Genomic DNA, 27921 nt, shown 5'->3' with positions numbered 1-27921 from the left:
CCATGCATTCACTACCATTACTGTGGAGAATGTACGTAATGCCGCTAAAGCCTTCATTGAAAAAGTTTCTTCTCACGATACCCACAAAGTAAACCATGAACACTTCAGCATTTCTGCTAAATAACTCTGGTTGAATATCCCTTTTGTATATAACTATTTTTACTCTCCCGTTTCTTTGCTGGCCTAGGAAGATTTACATATTTGCACTGCACCTCTATTAATTAATGGAGCAGACCCATCAATTCCTAAAAGAAATTATCTGGGCTGCTTTTAGTCTGCCTGTAAAATACTGGAGATATGGCATCTAGAACAGTACTGGATATTGGAAACATGCACCATCTGTACAATTTACGAGTCTTGACCCTTCCTTTTTCTACAGGTTGAAAGTCTCTTTTCAGTATTTGGACCGTGAAAAAATTATTAAAATGCAATTTTAAATACTATATATATACACCAAATGCTATGAGGTCAAAGTGCCAACATTTCTGATACTTTCGATTGTGGGCATGCAAGAGTGCTATCTATTGATCACTATAGAAGATGAAGTTACTTATGTTGGGTACTCTACACACAGATTTCTCACCTTTTCAATTCCCACCCCAAGGTGCTAGACTTGATTCTGAACATTTTGGTAGCAATTGCTCCCACATAACCTTAAGTGGCACCACTTGACTCCACGGCTGCATCACAACACCTCCGGAAGTGACGAAACGCAGTGGTAGATAAGCACCCCCTCACAAACTGACATCAGTTTTCTTTCAAAACTTTTAAGTACCGCTCCAACCTGGTTCCAAGGACAGATTGGGACCTTGTTAGAAACCTAAAGTCCAGAATGATGAGGAGAGAGGGTATTGAGTAATCTGCAGTTAAAAGTACCCACTTGAACTTTGTCCATGCCCCACTGGGTAACATGCTTTAAACCATCTCCAGGTACAGATGTCGCCCGTGGTCCACCAGATGATGCCTGCTGCGTTCTTACGCCCTGTCATATTAGCAGTAATATTTACAAATATATTCACAGCCAAGGTATAAAACAGTAGACTGCCATCAAGATAATGCGAGTGGATCGGGCATAGAACTGTTGACATTCCCTCACATCATCAAAAGATCCACAACCCTGCACCTACAGTTCAGGGGGAGGGGGTGGGGGGGTGGGGGGGGGGGAGAGCTGCAGCCTCTTAATTTTAATCGTCAATATGTGAATAAACTTCATGTAGAGATTCTTTCACGGTCTACTAATTAGTTCTATGGTTAGGCTGGGTGTATTTTTCAGAGCCTGCAAAGAACTGTACTTCTAATCAAGAAGCATTCCTTAGAACTAGCAATAGGAGCCAGATCCACTATTCAAAGATGGCTGCCCTGTTTACAAAGCAAGATAGCTAGACTGTGGTTTTGAGACTGGCAAAGTGATAAGTGAGAGAATTTAATCAGTGAGAAAGGGACATGGAACCGAAAGTAAACTAAATCCCCTTGGAAGAAAGCTTATGTCATGAGAGGGTTACACCTTAAGACTATCTGCTGAAAAAACATAGCTAGGGTTATTTATTTATTTATTTATTCATTCAAAGTTTTATATAGCGCGAACAAGATCCTTACAGATATCAGAGCGCTTCACAAAGACAGGGTAGGGGCAGTAGGAATGAGCAGAGGTAATGGGAGCAGTATAGTAGTCACTAACATGATAGGATAATAATAACATACATAAAACATATCAATATACAATCAGGTAAACAAGTAATATAAGACGGCACAAGTCATTGATCCCACTACAGCGGTGTTCAGGTACACCTTGGGTGTGTGGAAGGCTTAAACCAATGTTTTAGTATAGAGAGAGCACTGAGTGGGGGCATCGGGAGAGTGAATCAGTGAACCAACGTGTATCATATATTGGTCGGTAGTACGAAAGTAGCGTAGTAGTGTCCCCATCAAGTAGAAGTATAGTGCCAAAGGACAAGGTGAGCAGTGATACAAAGCAATGCAGGGTCTCTGATCCAGCACCTATAAGGTTCATAAGATCTTGGCCAGAAGGATGGTTTTCACCTCTTTCTTGAAGAGTGCAGTGGAGGAGATACGCCTGGTTTCAGGAGGGAGCGCATTCCAGATCCTGGGTGCCATTCCTGAGAAGGAGCGCTTGTATGTTTTCTCTTTCCGGAATCTACGAGGTTTCAGGAGTAGATTTTTTGAACTTCTATTGGATCTCGAACCTCCTGATATAGACAACTTTTGAGCGAGGTAGTTGGGTGCATTGTGGTGCACGGCCGCATGTGTCATAACTGCAATTTTTAGCTGTATTCTGGCTTCAAAAGGCAGCCATTTTAGGGACTTTAAGTCCGGGGATATATGCGAATGTTTTCTTGAGCCAGTAATGAGTCTCGCGGCAGCGTTCAGGGAGGCTCTTAAGGGTGCTGTTGTGGATAGTTTCTAGTGGGTTCTTGGGCAAGCCTTCCTTCCATGGTACACTTGACTCTAGAGACCAGGTAAAGAGTATTACCTTTTGCTATTATCTTTAAGATTTCTATTTTCTGAACGGGTCTTCTTTAGGCAGCATTATTTATGGTCTGCTGGGTTGCTGTGACCATTATAACCAAACTCGAAGTGTGAAGGATATCACTAAATGTCTTGGTGCTAAACATGCTAAGCACCTCTGTCTTCCTTTGATTGATCCACAAACAGACTTGCTCACAATCTTGAAGCCCGCTGCCTGTTTGGCCAAGTACACAACCAGGGCCTGGCCTCCTTGTTCACATGAAGCGAGTACACAATATTCTAGGGTAAAGCTGAAGTAACATCAGTTGGATATACCAGCAATGAACATACACTGAAACATTCATAATTTGTCTTTGTAATTATCACACACAGGTAGTCACTTAACACCATTTTAGGGAAGTGTCTGATCAATCATAATGTGTCCCAAGGTAACCCATATTACAGTGTAACTGCTGAAGACTGTTATCTGAGCATACAATATCCTTCTCCACATACAGCAGTACATATATGCTTGCAAGATAATTACAAGCCTAACACCTTCTGAAAACAAACACTGCAGTTACTTACACCAAGTTTACCAAGCTCGATACCCCATTCAGCATCATTAATAAGGTCTTGAAACTTCTTTATCTCGTCAGCTTCGCTGCAGAGGCTGGCTAGCTGTGCCCCAACGACGGCCACGGCCTGAAATAAGGCAATTAGAAATGCTTTTTCAAGACTGAAGAAAAATGCACATACTGTCTTACTCAGGACTTTCCAGTAATAACGTAGCACTAAATTAACAGAAGTCCGCAGTGACAATATAAGGCAGTGGTGGAAACAGCATGGCAGGTAAATGAGAACAGAACATTAATCCTAGTTCGTCATCATGAGTATACATAAACAGTGAATACATTCACCCAGTTATACTAAAGAACATATTTTAAAGGGAAGCTTCTTACAAAAATATTTTTCACACATTTTAAAACTGCCTAGCCAAAAACAACATTTCCCTTTTTTTATTTTCCAAATCAACAATCTTGAGGAAGGATCTCAAGACCTGGCTCTTCGACAGACCTGGAGCCGCCCCTCCCCCCCTTAGCACCTTGAGACCCTCACGGGTGAGTAGTGCGCTTTACAAACCCCTGATTGATTGATCTACCTTCAGTAAAGCTCCTTCTGGTGGATACCCCATCTAACCGCAGATGCATCACCTTTAGAATGTCCCCAGCCGGTAAACTGGAGCCTTAACACTTAAACAGCAGTGCTCCTGCCCACCAGTAGGTGGTGACATGCGGCTCCTCGTTAACTTGGTTACGCCCTGAAGTAACAATGAAGCCACATATAAGCGCCACACCTGCGCTTCAACATCAGTTGCTTTCTTTGCAGACCTCTAATTTTGGGCCTTTTTAGACAGAAAAATAGACAAGGGAGGGCTGTAAGAATCTGCAGTCAATAGAATATCCATCAGAAACTGTTAACGCAGGATTCTCATAACCGCAGATTCCGCACTTTGAAATAGATATCAAAGCAGTAACTCCCAAGGTGGTGGGGTCTGTGGAATTGCTCAGACCAAAAACGTCCTGCAAGTCCAAATGAGCGATATGCCCTTCCCGTCAGACCTGGCTGTGAAGGCAGTGGTACGTCATGAATGTGTGTACTGATGCCCAATCACAGCCTTACAGATGTCATGGACAAGCACTCCACGTGCCAGCACAGTGGTGGCAGTCTTGGACCTGGGGCAACGGGATCCTCAGTCCCTCGTGAGGCGTCTTCTTAGCCAGTGCATAGCACATCTTAATGCAGAGCACTATGCACCTTGTCAAAGTTCTTTCCTGCACGGGCTTGCTTTTATTTGCCTCGAGAAAACCCCCAAAAAACCTTCCGATTGTCCACCCGATGGTCTTTGGTGCGATTCATTTGTAAGCTCTTTTGGGGTCCAGATGATGAAGTCTCCCCTCCTCTTTGAGAGGTGAGGGGGAGCAATGAACATTGGGAGAGTGATGGATTGCCCAGCATGAAAAGCAGTCAAAAAGCCTGCCTTAGTACTCAACACCACTTTTTTGGGGACAAAGGTGGTGTAAGGCGGCTGCACTGAGAGAACCTGGAGTTCACTCGCGTGACGAGTTGTAGTCACCACAACCAGAAAAACAGTTTTCAGAGTCAAGATACTTAGTGGGCAGCTGTGCATTGATTTAAATGGCATGCACATTAGAAAAGTAAAGACCAAATGAAGATCCCACTATGGAATCATAAAGGAGTTGGGTGGAAACAAACAAGTCAAACCTTTTAGAAACCTCTTCACAACAGGAGATTTGAACAAGGGTGTTAGTCTGGACAACCTTGGAGAAGCTCGCGGACCTCATCCAGGTATAGCACCGAAGCACCAAACACCACGCTGAACCCCCCGACCGTATCATTTAGTCATCTCCAAGCCTAAATATTTAACCTTTGCAGCACCACGCCTACCCTGGATCCTTTGGGTTAAAAGTTGTGCATAGGTCGTCTTAATCTACTGGCAGAATTTGGTCCACCAGGTCCCACGCTGCGTGGGAGTAGTGACCTAGGAGGCAGGTGTTTACAAAATACATGCCATGGCTACCAGAAGAAAACATGTTCTTGCCAAAAGTCTCTATTGGTCAGGAGGAGTTTAAGAGAGGGTGTTAGGGCTCTCTTTACTGGTTCACACGTCAACCACCAAACTCCCTGGCTTAGGATGTGTGTGAGGAACTCAGAGTTGCCTGGTGCTGGTCTACAGCGATGAGAGACCTGTTAACTGAAGGTACAGAATATCTTTTTTTCTAAGTGCCCAAGAGGGTATCCGTACGGGTGTTATGTGCCAGACCGTAGTTTTATGTATTTTTAGACACCACAATGAAAGACATCCACCAGGGGGTTCCGGAGATACATCATAGTAAATATGCACTTTTCCCTTAACCACAAACAAGCACTGAAAAATTCAACACATTTGACACTTGGAAACTTTTTCTTGAAAAACTTGGTATAAATGTGGTTACTTTGAGTTACTTTAGGCACCCAAATCTGACAGGAAGCCAGTCAAGATGACCCACAAGGTCCACAGAAACATTTACCTTAGAAGACAAAGCAGTCTTCATGAAGTTCCAGGCACTTTTATCCCTTTGCTATAGATTTCTATGGAAGGAGTCCTGGTGCAAGGGATGCAGGATGCTGAAAATGCTCAAAGATCCAGTGGATGGGTTGTGGTCGAAAACGGCCTTCCTGCGACTACTCCATGGTCCACAAATTAGGTAAGGTAAGGTAGTCACAGGTGTCAACGTCCCTCGAAGTCTTCGGTTTCCTAGCAGAAGTTTACCCGCCACTGGGACACCAGTTGCCTGTTATCGTGGTTACATTAGTCAAATAATCTTCTGGGAGATAACTTGCCTTTCGGGTGGCCAAGCTGCACTTCGATGACTCTCCCCGGTTCAGCTGACTCAGTGCAATTTTGAGTGTTGAGTCTTGGTCTTTGGTGTTGCACGGTGACGAGAAGCAGAGGATTGAAGATTTGGGCTACCAGCTCGCACCAGCAGTCTTCATCAACTGTTGTTGGCCTGTACTGTGAACAGGTGGTCAGCCAACTGACGCTTGAGGTCTTTTGCCTCAGCTGGACTCCAGAGAAGACTTCTCTCAGGACACTGCATTCAGAGTCCCTTCACCTTTGCTAACCACCAGTTTCAGCAGGTGCAGTCTCTTTGCCGGTTCCTTGGTGCAGCAGGGCAGTCCTCCTGTGGTCCTCTTCTACAGTCAGAGATTGGAGTTCGGGGTGCCAGGGGTGCCCAAATTATACTTGGAGAATGCCCTCAGGGTAGGATGCGATTGGTAGTCAATGGGCTTCCAGGTTCCCTCCCTCCTCATGACTACTTCCTGTGAAGCGTGGCATCGGGCTATCCTGGGATGCGCCATTCTGCTCGCTTTCAACATGGCAGAACCCATCTCTTGGCATCCAGGGCTCCTTAGCCCAATTCAGAGGAGGGGCTACTAGGAAGGCTACTTGCCTTTAAAAAAAACGGTTAGGGAGCTGGTTTCCCCTTTCCATCCTGAGTGCAAGTCTGTCTACCTCAACAGCAGTGCAGCTCCTATCCCAAGTGTTCCCCATTTGCTCTTCAAACGTTGCTTCGCCTATGAAGCTTGCCTGTGGAGCCAACACCAATGCGGCTTCCTGCTAGGGAGAGGCTACACCTCTCTGCCACATAGGCTGCTATTGTTTTCTTTCCTGAGTGTCGCTTTTACATCTCCTCAGAAAGCCAGAGTGCTGTCTCAAGGAGAAACCACGTGTGCAGCTGTAGATGAACACGGGATTTAGGACAACAAAGTGGCCAAGTTGTACATGTTGCATACGACAATAAGTTATGTTAATTTCGACTTGGTCATCAAGTCGGGCTTACTGTAACAGGTTGTTTGATACCTTACAGTATCAACTTTAGTAGTCCAAATCAGAAGTTAGCAGGGCTGTGGTGGAAGCCGCTACTCTGCACTTGCCACTGGGGTTACTAGTCTTTTCCACAGTAAAAAAAGACAATTGCGGGGTTTTTAATGTTGGAACCTGTAAAACACATGTTCCACTTCATATTGTACGGCAAAATGCCTTAGGGATCGCTAGGCCAGCCTTAGAGGTGACTTATGTACATTAAAAGTGACTACTTGGATTTGCAATGATTTTAAAGGGCAAAGTCGAGTTAGCAGTTCAAAACTGCCCTACCAGTATGGAGTGACAGACTAGGTGCCATGATTTAGTTATGTCACACCCAGGGTGGCACAATGGTGCCATTACAACTTACAATACAGGGCCCTGGGTACAATATACTAGGGTATGTACAAGTAAGTTAGCTTATGATAATTGGGTATAGGCCAATCAACCAAACAGTTTACAGTCAGGACACAGGCACTTAGGTATGCTTGGGGGGGGAGTGGGGGGGGGGGGGGGAGGTTACCATAAGAAAAGAGGCATTCCCATACATGGCCTCCCTCCAAATCAAGGATGATAAGCAACTAACCCATATCCTAGCAGTTACCATCTAAGTGGAGGAACCTTGAAAGACAATCTGCATGGGCATGGTCAGTTCTGGGTTTGTGTTCCACTGTAAAGTCCATACCCTGCAAGGAAATGGAACACCTCAACAACTTGGGGTTCTCTCTTCTCTTTTGCATCAGCCATCTGTGAGGTCTGTGGTCAGTTTGAACTCTAAAGTTATTCCCAAGGTAGGGTCTCAGCTTCTACAGGGACCAAACCACAGCAAAGGCTTCCCTATCAATGGCACTCCAACGTTGCTCTCTGGGAAGGATTTACCTGCTAATGAAGGCAACTGGCTGATCCTGGCCCAAATAAACACTGCCCCAATTCCATGTTCAGAGGCATATTTCTGACCAATTAATTCCTTACTGAAGTCAGGTGCCTTCAGGACAATTACTGAGCATAGAGCTTCTTTGAGGGCGTCCAAAGCCGTTTGACAATGCTCAGTCCAGATTACCTTTTTGGATTGTTTCTTGGAGGTATGTTCAGTTAGTGGTGCCACCGTAGTGTCACAACCTTTCAAAAATCTCATGTAGTACCCAGTCAGGCGTCAAAAGGCTCTGACATGGGTCTGGGTCTAAGGAGCTTCCTGGGTTGAATTGCCTGGATGCTTGGCTGGAGAGGTAGTACATGGCCTCTGCCAACTTGGTGGCCAAAGTTGGCAACAGAGGCTTGCCCTGTCTGGAAATGACTTGCCTTGATAGTAAGGCCTGCCTGCTTGCTGCAGGGTCTGAAGTACTTCCTTGAGGTAGACCAGGTTATTCTCCCAGATGGAATTGAATAGAGCTGTATCCTTTAGAAAAGCTGTACTAAATCTTTACATACCTGAAAGTACTCTATTCACAACCCTCTGGAAGTTGGCAGGTTCATTTTTCAATCTAAACGGCATCACTGTGAACTGAAAGTGGGCTCCTGGTGTATAAAAAGCAGACCTCTCCTATGCTCAAGGGGTGAGGGCTATCTGCCAATACCATTAAGTCAGCTACTCAGATATATGGATTCCCACAGCCTGTCATTGAGCTCATCAGCTCTTTGTATGGGCTGAGGAACAGTTTAGGTGACAGCACGGATGTCCCTGTAGTCCATGCAGAACCTTAGCTCAGTTTCCTTCCTCTGGGATTGGCTTTGCGCACCAGTAAAACTGGGCTTGCACATGGACCACTAGAGGCTATCACCACAACTCCAACGAACATCCTGGAAACCTCAGCCTTGATGCTGGACTTGACTTGGTCAGACAACCTGTATACTATGCTTTTGGCAGGTAAGCTATCACCAGTGGCCACATTATGGGTACACCATGTTGTCAGACCCCGGGGTCAGAGAAACTGCTTCAACAATTGATAGCAGTCCCTTTGTTGCTGGACTGTTGAGGGGGGAGATAACAACGTCCACACTTCCATCTTGGGCATTGGAGGATAAGAGGTCTGTGAGTAGCTCAGTTTCCTCTTCCTCGCCCCCATCGGACGCCATGAGCACGGTGATGTATGCTCTGTCACAGTGAAACTTGAGGCTGTTTACGTAGATTAACCTATTATGAGTTCCTGGGAGTCCCCAAGACCACCATGTAGGTGACTCCCACCTTCTCCAAGATTGGGTATGGTTCAGTCTACGTGTCCTGTAGTGCTCTGGGTGTCAAAGGCTCAAAGACCCACAATCCTGCAGAGAAATATTCGCTGGTATCAGTTCATTTTTCATTGTCCTGCAGTTCCCACTGCAGCCTTTCTTTGCAGGAACTATTCTCCACTCAAGACAAAAAGCATTTTCGAGCAAGAGCCACCTAGGAAACTCCAGCGTGCAAAACTGCTGAGATAGCGTGTTCTTGGTAGAGGCAAACCTATCTAAGCAAGGGTCTCCCTACTGTTGAAAGAGACCATGCGCCACTACCGGATGGAGACGCCATTCAGGATCCGCTTGGCATCAACGGCTGAGTTTGTCCACCCTGGCGTTCAGAGAACCTGCCAGGTGTTAAACCATCATGGATATGCCCTGCTGTTCCAGACCTGTCCACAGATCCAGGGCCTCTTGACAAAGGTTCCACGGCCCCACTCTGCCTTGTTTTAGTGCAGTACTACATGGCAGGGGTGTTGTCTGAACACTTGAACCAGTTTTCCCTTGATTGAAGGAAGAAAGGCTTTCATTGCCAAGCGAATTGCTCAGAGCTCCAGTCTGCCTCTGACCCAATCATGTTCAAGTTAGCCACCACTGCAGCTCCTGTGCAGTTCTCTCCGAGATCTGGATCATGTTGGTGAGATTCCCCTGATGCTGTGCCCACTGGAACTTTAAGTCTCACTGCAAAGCCTGCATATACCTTCTAGCATGTGTCACTAGCAGGAAGCAGGAGGCCATGAGGCCCAGCAGCCTCAGACACATTCTCACCGAAATCCAGGATAAAGGCCGAAACATTGGTATCGTAGCCTGAATATCCTGGACTCGCAGTTCGAGAGGATAGGCCCAAAACTGCACAGTATTCAGAATAGCTCCAATGAAAATGAGAGTCTGAGAAGGAGTCAGGTGTGACTCCCAGCGAGTGCAGAAGGTTCAATGTAATCTAGAGGTGGGAGACAACAGTCTGGGGCGAACTTGCTTTCAACAGCCAGTCGTTCAGATACGGGAAGACTGGCACCCCTGATCTGTGCAGATGAGCTGCAACCACCGCCATCACCTTGGTGAATACCCAAAGGGCACTGGTAAGGCCAAAGGAGAGCACGGGGAACTGAACGTGCTTGTGGCCTACCAGAAATGGCAGTTAGCGCCAATGGGCAGGCAGGATGGGAATGTGAAAAAAAGATGTCCGGCAAGTTACCAACGCCACCATTAAGTCTCCTAGGTCCAGGCAGACCAGACCTAAGCTAGAATGAGTTTCCTGAACTTTTCCGTTTTGAGGACGTAGTTGAGGGCTCGCAGATCTAGTATAGAGCGCAGGCTCTTTTCCTTCTTTAGGACCAAAAAGCAGCGGGAATAACAACCTCTGCCTACGTCTGGCGCCGTAATCCTCTCTATGGCTCCCTTGGCCAAGAGAGTCATAACTTCCTCCTGAAGCCAAGCCAGGTGATCTTCTGTCAGCCGGTCGTAAGTTGGAGGCATAGAGGAAGGGGTATTCTCAAAGGGGAGGTATTAGCCACTTCAGACTACCTTAAGAACCTATCTGCCGATGTGATGCTTTGACAGTAATGGAGGTAATGGCTGATCCTGCCACCAACTGGCCGCCTATGATCTTGGCAGGCACGACTAGGAGGGTTCAAAGGCTGAGGGGGGAAAGAGGGTGGTGGACTGTTTCGAGCTCTGGTTGCCCGAACAACAGGGTCAGAACGAGCCGCACATATGAGCTCGCAGATGTTACTGAACGTGCACGGCCTTGTGGCTAGCGCAGATGAAAGCCCCTTCAGTTAACACGAAACTGGCAAAAAGCAGACTGGGGACGTGTGGGCACTGAGAGGCCCAAGGACTTGCTTGTAGCCTGCGAGTCCTCAAAGCGCTCTAGAGCTATGTCTGCTTTGTCTCCAAAGAGAAAGGTGCTATCAAAGGACATCTCCAGAAAACCAGAAGTTCCCAGCCAGGCATTGCGTCGAACAGCCACCATCAATGAGGTCGCACTGCCCAGTGAGCGAGTCGTATCAAGTCCACAACAAATAAAATCTTTGCTGCACTTTCCCACCTGATCCCGATTGGGAGAGGATGGTCCGGGCCTCCTCCGGGACCTGTGGTAGCACTTGCGCAACTGTTTCCCACAAGGAGTAGGAATAACCGACCGACTGCACTGCAAGGCTGGCGCAATAAAGATTTTGTTAACTCAACTATCTAGCATCTTGGATTTACTTTCCGTGGGTGTGGAAGGGAACGTAGAGGCTTGGACCAACCTCACAGGGGTAGGTTGTTGGTGGGGAAATTTGGATCGCCCGGTTCAGGGCGATGTTGGTGGGAATTGTCCTATTCACAGGAGCCCCTGTGCTGGGCTTGGACCAGTTTTCCGTAAGGACACCAGTCAAGGCCTCGTTGAATACCAGGAGGGGTTCCGAGGAGGAGACACCCGGCTGCAAGACCTCCATCAAGATGTTAGTCTTGACTTCCACTGAAGGGAGCTGACGGTCCAGGACCTCAGCTGCCCTTCCCACCACCATATTATATGAAGCTCCCTCCTCCGTAGCCACGGTAGGGGGAAGAAAGTAGGCCAGATTCTAGCGAAGTATCCAGTCATCTGGCCTCACCCAATCAGGTGTAGACCCATCACAGACTGGAGCAGTGACAGGTGCCACACAGTTTGAATCCAGAAGTCTTCTCTGACATGTGGGAAAAACTTCAACACCAAAATGGCGAAGACAACGCCAACAACATCAAGCGGAGTCAACCGGCCCCATTTACCGGCACGCAAGGGTATTGCTCGAAGAAAAATCTTCCGGTTCCAGTCTGACGGCGGAGAAATTCAAAGGTAAGGAATCTGCGGCTAGACATCTCTATCAGATTCATCCTGCATCTCCGCATCCTGAAAAAGTTACAGATGGCTGGCAGCACTTCACCAACCAGCCAGCATCTCCCTTGAAGTGGAGGAGCCACTTCTATACAGGAACCAACCATACATTCCAGTGCACCAATCCGAAACAGCAGCAGCCAAGGAGGAAGTCACAGAGTGTCCAGGTTCCATCAAGTCTTTGAGACGCTGATCCATCCCGGAGGCTCTCTGCACCAATAGCCGGGGTACCGGAGCATGTTGTAAACACCAAAGCTTGTATGTGTTCAGGCCAAAGACCACCGCCGCCAAAACCGACCTGAACGTCGAGGGACAACAAAGGCTAGCTTCATGCCAGAAGACTTGCTGTGTTCCTTCTCCAACCTGCTGAACTGTGAGAGCCTCAAACTCGCCGACCCGTCGGTCAAAACATCTAGGCACCAGAGCCCTCCAGCCTAAGTCCATTGAAACCACCCGCGTCTCTGTGGTCCTGTGACCCTCGCAAGCCGAGCCCCCCTTTGGGTTCTGTCAGACAGGTCCTGCAGTTTTCACTTGCAGCCTTTCTTTGCAGGAACTATTCCTCATTGACTTCAACATGTAGCATTCACTGCTACCACTGCAAAAAGCACATCTGCACTCAGACACCCCAGGGCAGGTAAATTTGAACTCTTGGTGCTTTCTTGGACTTTGGCCCCTACTTATCTTAAGTCCAGAAGAACAGTCTTGTAAGACATTGGCAAGTGACACTATGCTGTGTATGTTTCTCCCATAGGGTAACATTAACGCGCTCAAGGCTCATGCCTCAAATCTGACAGCTGTATTTTGTGAAAATCTCTAAATCGAAAAGTACTTAACTGATATAGAAGATCTTGGTGTTTAAATTAATATAAATATCTGTGATATTTGTATAAATTGTGTTGAATTTCCTTATTGAGTGTATGTCTCATTTATTGACTCTCTGTATGTAAGAGATTCCTAACACCCCCCTCCGATAAGCCTACAGCTGTTGGACCACACTACCACAAATAGATCACCTTGGGATTGTTAAGGCAAGCTCCTGTACACTATTAAGGGATATCTTCATAATGCACGTCATTTTGGTACAGTATATAGAGAGTCAGCCTTCTAAAGTGTGCTTCCACCACCACCATCACTTTCTTGAAAACCCGATGAGAAATTAAAGTAATTGTCCTGCAGGTCAATGCTACTAACCAGTCTAGAGGGTCTAGGGCAGCCAGAACCTGGCCAACGGTAAGCATCTTAAATCTGTCTTTTCTCAATAAGGTGCTGAGTGGGCGAAAGTCTAGAATTTTTGGCACCGGAAGTTGCAACCACAACCTACTTCTGTCAACAGTACCCTCTCAGTGACTCCTTTGGCCTAAAAAGCCAGCACTACTTGATATTACAATGACAGGTGGTTCTCCGACAACTGTTGTACAGACGGTGGTATAGAAGGTGGGGTTTCCAGGAGAGGAAGAGTGTAACGCAGTCAAACAATCTGTAGCTCCCACTTGTCTTAAGTACCACTTCACTAAATAGTGCAGGTTCCTGCCTCCTACAGGATTGCGTTGTGTCGCTGAGGGAAAACTAAAGGTGTGGAGGGTGCGGCAGTTGGTGGCATGGAGGACTATGATGCACAGTGCCCCTAGTGTCCACAAGATTTGTGGGAACCTCAACCAAGACCATGCCTATTCTAGATAATTACTTCCAGTTGTTCAGAACAGTGCTGTTAGCCTGCTCTTAAACTTGCCTTCCATGCTTTCATCACAAACCATTTCTGAAACTTGCAATGGATTTTAAACTAGAAGTGAATTGGGAATGGTTTTTAAAGCTTCACTATCTGTTTTAAAGTCATGCAATACCACAAACCTCTTTATTCAGCAACTTTTTATCCTGCATTGTCTCTCCAGGGCACTACGATCTACCTCAACCTTCCTTTTACAGCTTCCAAAGATAAAAACAATCCAGTCAAGACAGATCTTTTTCTACAATGTATCGAAAGTTTGGAATTTGCTGCTGTTAAAACTGTTATCCCAGACAATGTCATGGAACAGCTTAGACCTAGGTGTTTATGATACAGCATGACGCTTGGTTAGGTAATTTGTTCCTCTTTTCAGCCCCAGAGCACCTCTTTTGGAACTTGAGCGCTCAAACAAAAACCATAATTAAATACCTGAACAACTTCATGGCACACATCCAGTAAGCACAATTGGTCCAGTTTTCGGAGGAGTTATTGGGAAACTGGTGGCAAGGACAAGATTATTCATTATATTTAACTTCATAATGGATATCAGAATCTCCCTATACTTCACACTGTAAACAATGCATCAAGAACCGAACACACTCACAGTAAACTACGTCAAATACATGAAAATGAAGCCAACCTTGTGCACTAAGGTATGCTCCTAGTCATCGACAACATCTGTGAGAAGTTGGCCTGGCATATGCTATCCACTATTCTAGTGGGCACCTTGCACTAGTCTAAACGACCCTTATTGATGGTAGATTTAAGACAACCTTTATAGAAATCCAAGTGGTAGATGTGGAGAGCAGCCGTCAGGCTAAGTCTTGAAGGAATGTAAAGCAGCTTGTTTTACCAGTCTATAATCTCACGAATGACCAAATGAAAAGAGAACCAAACCAGGTATATATATAAAACATATGTATTTATTCTAAACACACCCCTCTAGTCTCTTTATGAGGCTAGAGGCAAAAGTACTTACAGAAAACGTAAGGAGCCACAGTAAATTAGCACAGTATACGTTTTGCCCTACGGGCCTCACAAACCATATACTAAGAAAGTTGGATAATTACCGCTGTGAACATAGCGACAAGGCCTAGGGCCTGTAGAACCGCTGGGGCAACCAGGAACCACCCAAAGTACAGACGGAGGAGACCCTTGGGGGGAAGCGTGCAGTGTCTAAACACAGCCGCGAATCACCATTGACTTCTATGTAGAAAGTCGCAATTAGATTTTTAAAGGATAAGGAGACTTAGGAGTGGACTAGGAACAAACCCCTTCAGTACTGGACAGTTCGAGAGTCAAGACCCATGGGAGCACCGAAGTACTCGTGTTACCTCACAAAGGGAAGCCGGGTGCATAGGTGTGTTTTTGTGTCGGGTTTCATCGTCGTTTCTTATGGAGAGCTGCAAAGAAGTGCTGCAGGCGACCAGATGAAAAGTGTCCAGATGGATCCAAGGGTGGATCGAAGATCTGAAGAACCTGAAAGCAGAAGGGACAGAGTCTGGGTCACTTGCCAGTGACCAGGAAGGAGACAAGAAGATGCCAGCCGATTTCGGGTGATTTCAGGTGATGCAGGTGAAGCTTGACTCTTCAGCCACGAGGTCCAGGAGGCGTCGACGACAACCAGGAGCTGGATTCGAGTTGTCCCATGTCGGATGTCGATTGCTGCAGCGTTGGTATCAGGATTGGACCCAACGAGCCTCGGCAACAGCAACCCACGCAAGATGCAAAGATTGGCTTCGGGGCAGACCAGCAAGGTCTGAGGGACTCACCCTCTGGAGGGGAGTCAGGGCACGACTGGAGCAACCAGGAAAGCCCAAGAAACAAAAGATTGTCCTTTGTGGGGACCACCAGTCGATGGACCAGGGATCACGAAGGGACCTCGAGCAGAAATGCAGGAAGCAGGCACACGGAACACTCGTGGAGCGTAGGCCCACCAACTTCGGTGCAAAAGGTGCTCAGGGCTTGGACTACAAGTAGCCCAATGCATAACTTCGGGAAAGCTCGGGAAGTCGATGCACTAGAAAATGTGCTGGATGTCCAGGAGTTCCGGTCTCACGTCTTTCGTGATGGCTACAGGTCTCAGCTTTGCTGAGATCTCGTGTCGGCCTCGGAGATGTCTGGAAGTCTGGGCCCTGTGTCGCAGATTCTTCGGGATCCGGCGGGAGCCTCGAAATTGCAGACCGGCAAGATGCTTCTTGGGTGCCTGTTTGAACAGAGGAGTCACTCCTTGACCCCAAGGGAGATTTCTTCAGTCTTCTAGTCGATATAGAATGTCGAAGGTCCAAGATATATGTTGCAGAGTTTCGTCCAGGGTAATCTGAAGTCCTAGGGACTGGGTTCCTATACTTATACTAAGTGTAGGGGTTGGACTAAGTCTAAAGTCCCACCTATGGAAGGACCTGGGGAGGGGGTGGTTACACCCCTTCCCCTTTGTACAATTTCGCGCCAGAGCTGGGACTGAGTGCCCCAACAACTAGTTTGGACTGGGGTATACAAGGGGACACCTTGTGTGCCCCAGGCACTGTCTGAAAAGAACAGGGACAAGGGCGGGACCGTCTGTGGCCGTCCGGGGCCGAAGGAGGCCGGGCTGGGCCTACTCTCATTCGCCTTAACTCCCCGATCCCAGCTGAACTGTGCTACAGGACCCAGATATGTCTACAACGGTCCAAGGAGAAACTCCATCAAAGGCAGGGGGTAGTATTAATGGGCCCCTGGATAATTTTTTTAAACCAGCGAAGGGGGAAGGGGGAAAAGAAAGCTCCCTAGAGAAGCGTAGGGGCGAACGCCGTCGCTCCATTGAGTCCATGAAAAATCGACCTATTAGCGAAATAATCCCCTACCCTATCTCGCAAGAGGAAAGTCCTTGTCGGGGCAATCCGCTCATACCAAGCCAAGAGGGCGTCCCTATACTCTTACGGAATACTATTTGTAATCCCGATACACTTCTTGACCAGTCTATGGAAGTTACCCCACCACCATCTGATAGTAATATAATGGTTGATTTGATTACTCTAGCATCTCCGGTAGCTAAAACTAAGAAAACTAAGCCCAAGCAGTCCGTGGTGGTGGAGATACACGGCCCCCCACCCAATAAACGTAGAAGAAAGACAAGGGGCGGGCCGGGAAAAAACAAAACCCCCCACTCTGATTTTGGGAAAAATCATAAGCCGATCTACTCCCGATAGGCTCCGAATGAATGTACAAGTAGTTCCTCCCCCCAAGAGTAACAATACACCTATTCTCGTTGCTAGCAGTGACATAGGGATCACTCCATCTAACATGTCATCTCCTGCTGTAACTCTCGGGAGCATAGAAATTTACTAAAATCACTTCTGACCCCTATCAGTGAGAGTCTAAAAAAAATAGAGACCAGGCTTACTACATTAGAAGCTACCCTAGTTAGTCTAAATGCTGCGACTAGCAAACAGAACAAAGCTGGGCCAAATCCCTCTGCAGAGTTCCCTCCCCGTTCACAAACATCCCACTTCAATGTGGGCCAAAAGCACGACACTCCCGTAGCGGCCCCCTTGCAACCACTTATGTCTATTCATGTACCACCCCCATTGAGCAGCCCAAATACTGTCCCTCTTGAGCTAGCAACAGCAGCCGCACATGGTCTATCCCTTGGCACAACCCAAAGAACCCAACCAAATGTTAGTTCTACCCCCTCTCAGGTAGGTAGGCTTGCACCCAGAATCCGGAGACCGGATTTGCCCCCAGAAGCCAATAGTCATCAAGTGGCTTAACTGGAACAGGCCCTTACCTCCTCATTTTAATAATGAGATCACCATGGTTAGAAGGGTACCTTGGCTGGGGAGGACGAGGAAAACAATAATGGGGGATTGTATCTTGGTGTCCTTTCGCGACCCAGGCACAGTTCTACATATTTGTGCAGGGACAAATAGATCACTGGACTCCACTATACAGTCCCTGCCGGTCTCTTTCTTCTTTCCCCCCACCAGTATGTACCATGAGCCAGTACAAGGCAACTGGACAAGGGTAGAGCGGAGACCCAGATACCGGGAAAATTTCGTACATCCAGTTAACCAACTGCCGGATACTCCCTTTTTCCATTATAACCGGTTTAATTGTTTGGGGGGGTTGGAAGGGGTTGATTGACTGTCTACTAACATAGCTCCGGAACTAAAGTCTCCGGAAAATGGCCCTAGCGTTTATCCTGAGCAAGTTGGAGCCACTACAGAAATCGCACCCGATGTAACAAACTACGATCCAACTGAGCCGGCTCAATCTGATATTCCCCTTCCCGTAACTTCTGTCACGGAGCACCTGAGACTTATCTGCTGGAATGTTGCTGGACTTGTCAACAAGCTGTCCACCCCAGACTGGGTTGCATATATTGAGACAGGGGATGTTTGTATGTTTCAGGAGACCTGGGCCAGGGAGGAATATACCCATCAGGGATACCAGTCCTTTTCTATTCCGGCCAGGTGGGGGGGCAAAGGCCGTCCTTCTGGTGGATTAACAACATGGGTAGCTTCCCACCTAGGCTGTGAGGCTTCACGCTTATTGGTACCATCCGATGATATCCTTGTGGTCCTACTATCCTGGCCGAATCAAGCAAAACTTGCCTTAATTAACATCTATTCTAGGCCAGTGGGAGTGGCCAGGGAGTCACCTACGATTGATGAGCTCGCAACCTACTTAGTTGAAATACCGGGAGACCTACCCTATATAGTAGGGGGGGACCTAAATTCCCAATTTGAGCCACTGCCTGGCCTCTTAGAAGGCTTCCAGATGGAAGAAGAAGCCAGGTGGTCAGTACCATTGGTAGAAGCTCCTCCCCTGAAGGCTTGGACTCCCGTTGCGTTGCAGATCACAGCCCTAACTCTAAAGTTTGGAATTAGAGCCTGTAATGGGCGAATTATGTCAGATGTACCTAGTAGAACAACTTTTAACAGAGCGGGTAGTAAATCCCGCTTGGACTATGTTCTGGTACAGATAACCAACTGGTCTACCATTAGGGATTTTAGGGTTACCGAACGGTTGGAAAGTGATCACAACGCCCTAGAGCTGGATTTCATACACCCTGGCGTTCAACAACCCACAATAATGAGTGAGGGAAACCTACCTGAGCTGCTATTGGCTAATAACAAAAAAAGGATCAGGTGGGAAAAAATAGTTGCAAGCCAGGAGAAACTCCAGAAGCTGTATGCTGGACTAATCCCCACCCTAGAGTGTGTAGGAGGCTTGGATATAGAGAGGGGCAATACTGAAATACTTGGTAAATTATACCAGGCCCATGAAGATCTTATAAAGGGTATGACCTCCATCCTGTTTAGTGATGCACATAATGCAACGAGGGGGCAAACGCGAAAAACCGCGTGGTACAATGCAGCCTGTAAAAAAGCAAAACAAGAACTTCTAAGGAATATCAAGGAGGGCTCAGGTGGGGAGACGGTAAGAGTAAGCAGACGGGCATATAAAACAGTACTTGCCCATGCTAAAAGTGAATGGGAGGAAAGCCAATGGGAGGAGCTTAACAAGTCCCTTGCAATGGGAGACCACAGAATGTTTTGGAGAATAGTGAATGGGGGGGTCGGGGAATCTCCTTTCAGCTATTGAGCCCAACATCGCAGCTGGGGTTTGGCAGGCTCATTTTCAAACCCTTTATAGCTCGTTGGGGGGAGATAGCATGGGTGATACTTGCAGTGCCCAGGCGGCATATGAGGGGGAACCAATAACAGTGGGAGAGGTTAGGGCAGCAATAGCTGGATTGGCCTCAGGCAAGGCACCAGGACTGGATGGCCTGCCTGGAGATCTTTTCAAGCAGGAACCAGATGTCTGGGCCCCATATCTAGCTGCTTTGTTTAATGGAGTTTTAAGCGGCATGGAAGTCCCAAGTACTTGGCTGGGGGCGGAGGTGGTCCCCATATTTAAGAAGGGCTCGCCCCTGCTCCCAGCCAATTACAGACCAATTAGTCTGATTGATGTACCTCAGAAGCTCCTTGGGAGGGTACTGCTTAATCGGCTCCAGGACTGGGCAGAAGAAACGGGAGTCCTTAGCCCCTACCAGGCTGGATTTAGGAAGGGAGTATCAACGGTGGACCAGGTCTTCCGACTTAACATTATTTACTGGAGGACAGTGGTTTATGATGAAGGCAGCTTATACACAATATTTGTGGATTTAAGAGCCGCCTTTGATCTGGTGCCCAGAGGTAAACTCTGGAATGTCCTGTCCGAGATGGGCGTACCTGCGGACATTCTAATAATCTTACAGAGGTTACATCTCAACAACTACGCCAGGGTGCGGTGTGGAAAGTCGGGGGAACTGACGGACAGATTTCCCTTTGACAGGGGGGTTAGGCAGGGCTGTGTGCTTGCACCGACCCTGTTCTGCCTCTTTGTCAACGGGGTAATCGCCCACTTAAATGGTATTGAAGACTCTGACGCTCCAAAATTGAACGGCAGCAGGGTGCCTGCAATCATGTTTGCAGATGACACCCTGCTGCTGTCCAAAACCCCGATGGGGATCCAGAGGATCCTTGATTCTTTCGTGGCCTTTTGTATGGATAAGGGCCTAGAAATTAATGCTGGAAAAACAAAATTCATGGTCCTGAATCCAAGTAAAAAATTGCGCCCGAATCCACTACTGGGAGAGGCACGGTTGGAGAGAGTCTCCACCTTCGACTACCTAGGTGTAACCCTGAATGAGTCCATGTCGTGGGGGGCACATCGGACCAAGGCCAACCTCAAACTAGTACAGACTACTGGGGGCATTGCGCGGATGCTGAAAAATTCGACTTATCGGCCCCTGGGTCCGCTCATCCAGATCTACAAGGCGCAGGCCAGGGGCGCCTCAATGTATGGGGCGGAACTGTGGGGACATACACCATCTTGCAGTCTGTCGGTAACCGAGAATAATTTTATCAAACAGATAACCGCACTCCCGCCAAGCACCCCGCTCCTTCCCCTGAGGTTAGATCTGGGATTGAGACCAATAGCCGATGAATTAGGACTCAGACCCATAGTCTTCTGGCGAAGACTGTGGAGTAGTGAAGCACTCTCTGCCTACAGGGCTGAATTAAGGGAGCTGCTATCCCACCCGAAAGCGTCACAGATTCCCTGGTTAAAACATATTCACAACCTATGTATGGTACTGGGGTTTCCTGATCTTTGGTCCGATCCTGCGGATGCCTCACTAAATATCTCACGCAGAAGTTTGGTTGATGCCTATTACGCTTATAAACTGTCCTTGGTCATAGAAAATCAGCGAGAGGGATCACTGACCTCTGTGTTTACGTTAGGTAAAGATATGTACAGGATGGAAAGGGTGTTGGACGCCATGTCCCCGGTGTTGGCCAGGAAGCTGTTTCTGCAATGGAGATACGGCACCTTGCCCCTGCGGGCTTTCACCAGTTCCTGGACAAACCCGCCCTCCTCCAAGCAGTGTCCAACATGCTCTTACGCTGAGGAAAGTGATCTCCATGTAGTTTTGTTCTGCCCCACGTACTCGAAAGCGAGGAAATACTGGCTTCTCCCACTTATTAGAAATCTTGGTGGTAGAGAGTATCTCCCAATGTACAGAATTTTAAAAACTGATCTTTCGAGTCCAATTGTGTTTGCATTAGCTAAATTTCTCACTAATGTCTGGCATATGCGTACTAGTTTGCTGAAGTCACGGTCCCCGAGTTAGCCCCAAGTTTTTTAAATGTAACCCTGATAGTTTTTACTCACAGATATGAACGATTTTATAATGTACAAATATGTATTATTGCTATTGATGATGTTTTATGGTGTATATGTTTTATGTTGTTGTGTATCTTTGATGGCCGTATGGCCGAAATAAAGATTAAGATTGAAAAGAATTCCCTGAATGCACCCACCCTGCTCCAATACACTAAAGCCTGTCTGGGGAGGTGGTTACACCTCCCTGGGCAGGAAACCTATTGTCCAGGCCTCCCCTGCCGGAGTTTCGTCCAGCAGCAGGAGGTCAGACTCGTGTCTGTGGCAGCAGCATCCATTTTGTGATGCTGGGGCTCTGTTTAACTTTTACCGGTTAGACCAGTGTGTACATTTCTTCTCCCTCTAGAAGGGTGGAATGCTACCCCGCTGTCAAAACCAAGCACTCTGCTTTCAGGATTGTCAAGGCCTGCCATAGGAGTGACTTATAGGTTTACATGTGTCTGTATATATAGGTAGATATAGGTATACTATATCTAAGTAAGGGGTACAAGTACCACCTTACCCAGGCTGCAGTAGCAGACCTGTGGTGCCATTTGTGCAAGGCTTCCCAGGGGTGGCATAATACATGCTTCAGCCCCTGGTAGGCTTCTGAGGTACCTATGCCCTTGGTACCTAAGGTACCATGTACTAGGGACTCAAAGGGTAACCCAGTAACCAATCTGGAGTGTACCTAATGTACATGCAATCAATGTAGAGAGAGAACAGTTAGGCTGGGGTCCTGGTCAGCAGGGCCCCAGCCAGACTAAATTCGATAAATCAGTGAAGCACAGCAAAACGTGGGGGTAACCATAGTAAGCAGATCTTACTCTCCTACAATCTCAACACGGAGTCCCATGTGCCATGTTAATTCACAACCCACACAAAACCAGTAGATCAAATAATATCTCAACATTAAGGCACTGCATGATATCAAAGTAATACTCAAACAACGCAGCCCCAACCAGAAAGTTAATTAAAAAAATCTAAAGACTAGAAAAATGATGCTTTACTTACCAGAATTTTGTTATAATTGTGCCAGGTGTTATTAATCACTTCCCACAGCTTTTCAAACACATCTTTTCTAGGGAGAAGGGTGCAGTAATCTAATGCCAGCTCTTGATCCACCACACGACAGTTAAACACCTACAAGTAACAAAGCATGTAGTGTATTATGTGGCCAGAGCCACTGAATAAAAACACAGAAAGAATTATTGTATTTCATTAACCTTCAGCTTAGCTCTACTTGTTAACTTTTTCACTTTCAGTGCCTGACAAAAATGATAGAGCTTCTAACAGTGCAAATGCCATCTGGCTGTGGCTGATTGCCATCCATGTTACTTTGCCTTCCTCGATTATTCGCAGATTGAAGACAGGAAGGCATAGAAAACACCAGAGCATCATACACCACCAGATTGTTTTACTAGGATATCTGGAGACCCAGACAAGGTGGTGGTAAGACTGAGGAAGACTGCTTCCATTAAAGTAGCAGCAGTGAAAAGCAACATTTGTTTTGGCATAATAGCACTCACTAACTGGACTTAAAATCCACTATTTATGAGGAGGGTTTCAATTAAGCCATACATTACAAAATAAGTTAACATGTTTTAGAATATCAGAAGTGGTAAGTTTGAGCATACGCTTCCCAGAAAGCAAACAGGTTCTTGGCTAGGGCGTAGCCTTTTTCATGCACAGAATGATCTCTGAACAGGGTTTTCTTCTTGACCACCTTACCCGTAACACCAGTAAAACTGATGCGCTTTTCAATCAATCAGGATTTATAAAAAGCCTGATCGGAAATCCAGGCGCCTGCAGGCCCCAGAGGCTTATTCCAACAGCCAGGTCTTGAGGGTCATTTGGAATTCCTGAAGTGAGGGGATTGTTCGGAGGCACGTGGGGAAGGGGTTTCGGGTCTTTGCTGCAATGTAGGAGAAGGAGCGTCCTACATTTCTGCTTCAGTAGCTGCGGGGAGTATGGGCAAGTGAAAGTGAGGCAGAGCGTAATCTTCTCGATGGGTGATGGAAGTTCAGGAGGTGGTTAAAGCAGGTGGTTCCTTGGATGTGTAGAGCCGTGTGTGCGTGGGTCAGCAGCTTGAATTGCCATCTCTTCTATACAGGGAGCCAGTGGAGCTTCCTGAGGTGGGGTGTGGTGTGGGTTGGTCGGGAAAGTAGAGTATGAGTTTTGCTGTGGCGTTCTACATTGTCTGAAGCTTTTGTGCACAATGCGTTGAACCCAAGAACAGTTTGAGCCCAACTGGTGAATCCTCTCCCACCTTGACCCAGCAAAGAGAGTTTTTCTCAAGAAGATAGCCTCTATGATCAAGAGGTATATTGGATATATGGGAGGATGACCAGGTGATAATACTGATCACCTAGATAGTTGATGGGAATCCAAAACTCTGCTTAAGGGTCCTGTCTCTTTTTCTGTTTTTACAAGACTCCTTTTCTCCACTTTCTTTGTATTTTCCCTAATGACATTTAGTGTAATTTTTTGTTGAGACCCCCTTTCCCCCCCCCCCCCGGTTTAGTGTGTAGTTGATGTACAAGATTTGGGGAATAGAACTGTGGCAGGTCTTTAAAATATCCCTTTGACCCTAATTCTCTGATTGTTTATGGTGTCAGTTATAATAACCAGAAAATGTCCAGCCATTTCCGGTGATGAAGTGCCCCCTGGCACAGTATCAGTGACTACACACTGGCTTGCCTGTTGCATTCTCACATGTTGGTTGCTTGTCTGTTAAGACAGGATTTGGGGGTCGATGAAAAGTTGGGAGCAGGGCTTCAGATCAGCATGGTGTGAAAAGAAAGGAGCAGAAAAATTAATGCATGGGTGGCACCTAAATTGGCTCTGCACCATGATTTCTGGAGGCGGAGGAAGTGTGAGGTCACCACAGAGTCCAATAGCACCACCTACCTGTGCGCTGGAGCAATTGCTATGGAAAGGTTCGGATACAGTTTGGCACCTTGAAAAATTCAGAAGGTGAGGAATTTGCTAGAAATATCCAAAAAAATGGTGGGTATTTGGCATAACACTTCTGTCGTCCCCAAGAAAGCAAATTTAAATATTTTGAAAAAATAATGGAGATTTGGGATGGATCTGCACTAGCTCTCTCCTCCATAATTCAGTTATTAGCACCAGTAGGTAGGATAAATATCTGTTTGTCTCTGTTCTACATGCTTAATACTAAATATATATAGAATACTAGTACACTAAGAACAAATACTAATATAAATGACCCAAAGCCCGTCTGAATATACTAAGCGATCTTGGTGCACAGACGTGATGCAACTGAAAAAGGCGAAACATTTTAGGATTTGTGGAAGATATGAATCCACAAGTATCACTGCCAAAGGCATCCACCCGTCACCAGCAAATGTCCCAACTGTTGCTTTGACAGGCACCTCTATGATAAATTGCTCCTCAGCCAAGACGATATAAAAATACAAAAATGACTTTATTATTGTAAAAGCTGTGGTATGCAATTACTCAAGAGCCCCACAGACACACACATTCATGTTTCATCCACATCTGTGGCCTTTTTAAGATCTGCAGATGATGGAGCAGTTGTGCATGATCATCTTACCTTGTGCAATAAAGCCATGGCTGTATCCTTAATAACAGATACAGTTTTTTCACTCATCGCACGTACAGTCATCTTGCACTCGTCGATTGCTTTCTCATCATGGAGCTGAAACAAACCAAGATATTTATATAAATGGTGAACAAGTGAAAAACATGTAAATGGTATGAACATAACAGAAAAACCACATTTAAATTACCAAGGATAACTTTAGGAGTCAACAATCTACAAAATGCAGGACACACTACCATAGACAAGAGAACAATCTTTTCAATGACAGATCTTAAATGACATTCATTTTAACTAACCACTTCTTTCAACACTTATTATTTAAACATTTTGAAGCTCTACATGATATGTGGACTCCATCTAACCACAGATTGCTCACCTTCTGAATATTCCCCAGGCTTCTGACTGCATCTGGTAATTTTTTAGGCAGTACCTCTGCGCGCGGGTAGGTGGAGCTATGCGGCTCCACACAGAGTCTGTTCCTCTCTATAAATGACGAGCAAAGCTTATATTGGCACTACTCCCATGAACTGACATCAGTTGCTTTCGAAGATGTACGCGCCCTTAGATGCAGAGGTCTAATAGCAAATTGTTGTGACCTGTGAGCAAACTCATTACCTTAGGATCTTATTAATGAATACAGTCTAATCACAGAACGGGGAGGACAGGAGGATCAGTGAGGAATCTGCAGCTAGATAGAGTCTTTACCAGAAAGAGCGTTACCAAAGGTAAGTAACTTGTTAGTCTGATAGATACTTCTATCTGCACATTCATCACCTTTTGAATAGATACCAGAGCAGTACCTAATGGGAGGAGAGCAGTTATGGACGCAAACCAGAAAGTCCTGCAAGATCAGGGGGGCAAATTGCCTCTCTTGGCAGATCTGGCTGTCCAGACAATAGTGCATGATGAATGTATGGAGGGGATCATACTAAAGTCAACCAACATGTGATGGCTGAAAGCACATACATATTGGATTGTGACCCTACAACACAACTCATGGGGATCTTGAACAAGATTTTACAGAGGACATGGGATGGATTGATGAAAAGACCAGACTATATTTAACTACGAGCAACCCACATAGACACAAACTGTAGATGATCCCAAAAATACACAAAGAGCGGAGGTACACCCCCATTCCAACCTATAGTTTCGGCATCCGATCATTAATCGACCCATTAGGAAGGTATCTGGATAATTTCTTCCAACAATTTGTCCAAAATTTTGATTCCTATATCAGGGGTACCACAGACTTCTTGCAGATGCTTCAGAGAATAGAACCATCAGTACAAGACCACTGGCTACTATGTACTATAGATGTCACAGTGTTATACACATCTATCCCTCATGAGGCAGGACTGCAATTAGTGGAATGGGCACTGTTACAATCACAAGGCAGAAAAGGTGTTTTTACTGGAGATACTGTATTTTTGCCTACACCCCAGCTACTTTTCATGGCAAGAAAACTTTTATGCTCAACTCACGGGAACATTGATTGGGTTTTTCGGGGCACCTGCATATACCAACATTTTTATGGCACAGTTTGAAGAACATCATATTGTGAGTAACTACAGGTGGAAAACAAATATAGCTTTGTACGCAGGTTCAATGACGATATATTTGTAATTTGGACTGACAAGAAATTAACTTGAAAATATGATACACTAAAGTGCATTTTTCTAAGTTTGCGCTATTTACCACGAAGTCAGACTTCGCTGTAAATAGCGGCCAAAAATTGCGATTTCGCAATTCTAAAATGGTTCATGAATTGAGCGATTTCGCAATTACCGATTTTTGCATTTGGAATGATGAATCCCAAATGCAAAAATTGCGCTTGCAAAGGGCCAGATTCTCAGAATCTGGCCCTTAGCAAGCCGATTTTCCGTTGATGAATCTGGCTGTAAGATATTAACAACAGTCAGTTTCACAAGGTCTGTAGTTTGTGTAGTTTAGTTCATTTGTTTTTTGATAGATCGCCTTCATGTGCTCTAAGCGTTTTGTACACAGCCCCCTTGAGGGGTCTTGCATTTGGGATACTTGATAGCCTATTCAGAGTTTTACACTTCAATATGGCGGCGTCAACAGGACAGGCACTCGGCAAAGCAGACTGAGATAGTGAGTCTTCATTGCTTACACCGCAGGCTTACTTTTACACGTTACAAGGCACACAAGATACTTCGCCGGTCAGAGGAGAATCGGCTCGGGTAGATTGAACACCTCTAATATTGGTAAGCAAACAGTTTGCAGGTCTTATTGAGGTTTTTACTTTTACTCACAGGCGTGTGTGAACTGTGTGGATTCTGTTTAAACGTAGGTTGTTTGAATGCAGAGACAGAAATTGACTATATACGAGGCAAACTACTACTTGGAACATACTTCAAGTGTGGAGGTGAGCATGAGAACGTTTACTGTGGCTCGTTTTTTTTGGACAAATCTGTTGCATGAAAGGTACTCTTTCAGCAATGTCCTTTTACATTTTGGCATTTTGGTTATAGATGGTTTTATATTGTTTGCCATCAAAATTATCACGGATCCTCTACAGAGTGGCAAACACTTGGTGAATTTAAATAATGCTAGATTAACTATGGTCACAAAGGCATGATCGGTATTGTGCATGAATATCAAACTCATAACTCAAATGTTCATACTTGCAGGCTTGCATTGATCAGGTGAAGCATGTACTATGAAGTGGCGTGAAAAATAATAATGTTTCACATGAACATTAACCGCGGCAGCAATTCTGCCATGGTGCGGGGTGTTCCACTGAGTGGGCGGGGCCACGTCAGCCAACGGACGTGCGCAGCACTACTGAGGTAGTGCTCAGGACGGCCGTTGGCCGACGGGCACACTTAAAGGGTTAAGTACACAAAGGGTTTTTGGTTATTTGAGAAACTCCATGTATTCTATAATTATTTAAACAAGTATATTTTGTTTGGGTTTTCAGATATGCCCCTGAGGAA

At 46.2% G+C, this 27921-nt stretch overlaps 1 protein-coding gene across 2 annotated transcripts in view; it reads right to left on the bottom strand.

Annotated features, from left to right (window-relative positions):
• Positions 1-27921, bottom strand: part of KNTC1 (kinetochore associated 1) — a 913665-nt gene that overhangs the window by 454501 nt on the left and 431243 nt on the right. For both annotated transcript variants that reach the window (XM_078667574.1, XM_078667573.1), the window contains exons 40-42: positions 24953-25057; positions 22387-22515; positions 3055-3171 (exon numbers count right to left, since the gene is read on the bottom strand). In XM_078667574.1, the coding sequence (XP_078523700.1) occupies positions 3055-3171; positions 22387-22515; positions 24953-25057 (351 nt within the window). The remainder of the gene's footprint in view (positions 1-3054; positions 3172-22386; positions 22516-24952; positions 25058-27921) is intronic.

This window comes from Lissotriton helveticus, chromosome 11 (genome assembly GCF_964261635.1).
Source record: "Lissotriton helveticus chromosome 11, aLisHel1.1, whole genome shotgun sequence".
NCBI classification, from domain to species: domain Eukaryota; kingdom Metazoa; phylum Chordata; class Amphibia; order Caudata; family Salamandridae; genus Lissotriton; species Lissotriton helveticus.
Note: the sequence above shows the minus strand (reverse complement) of the source record. Positions and strands in the feature narration are given on the sequence as shown.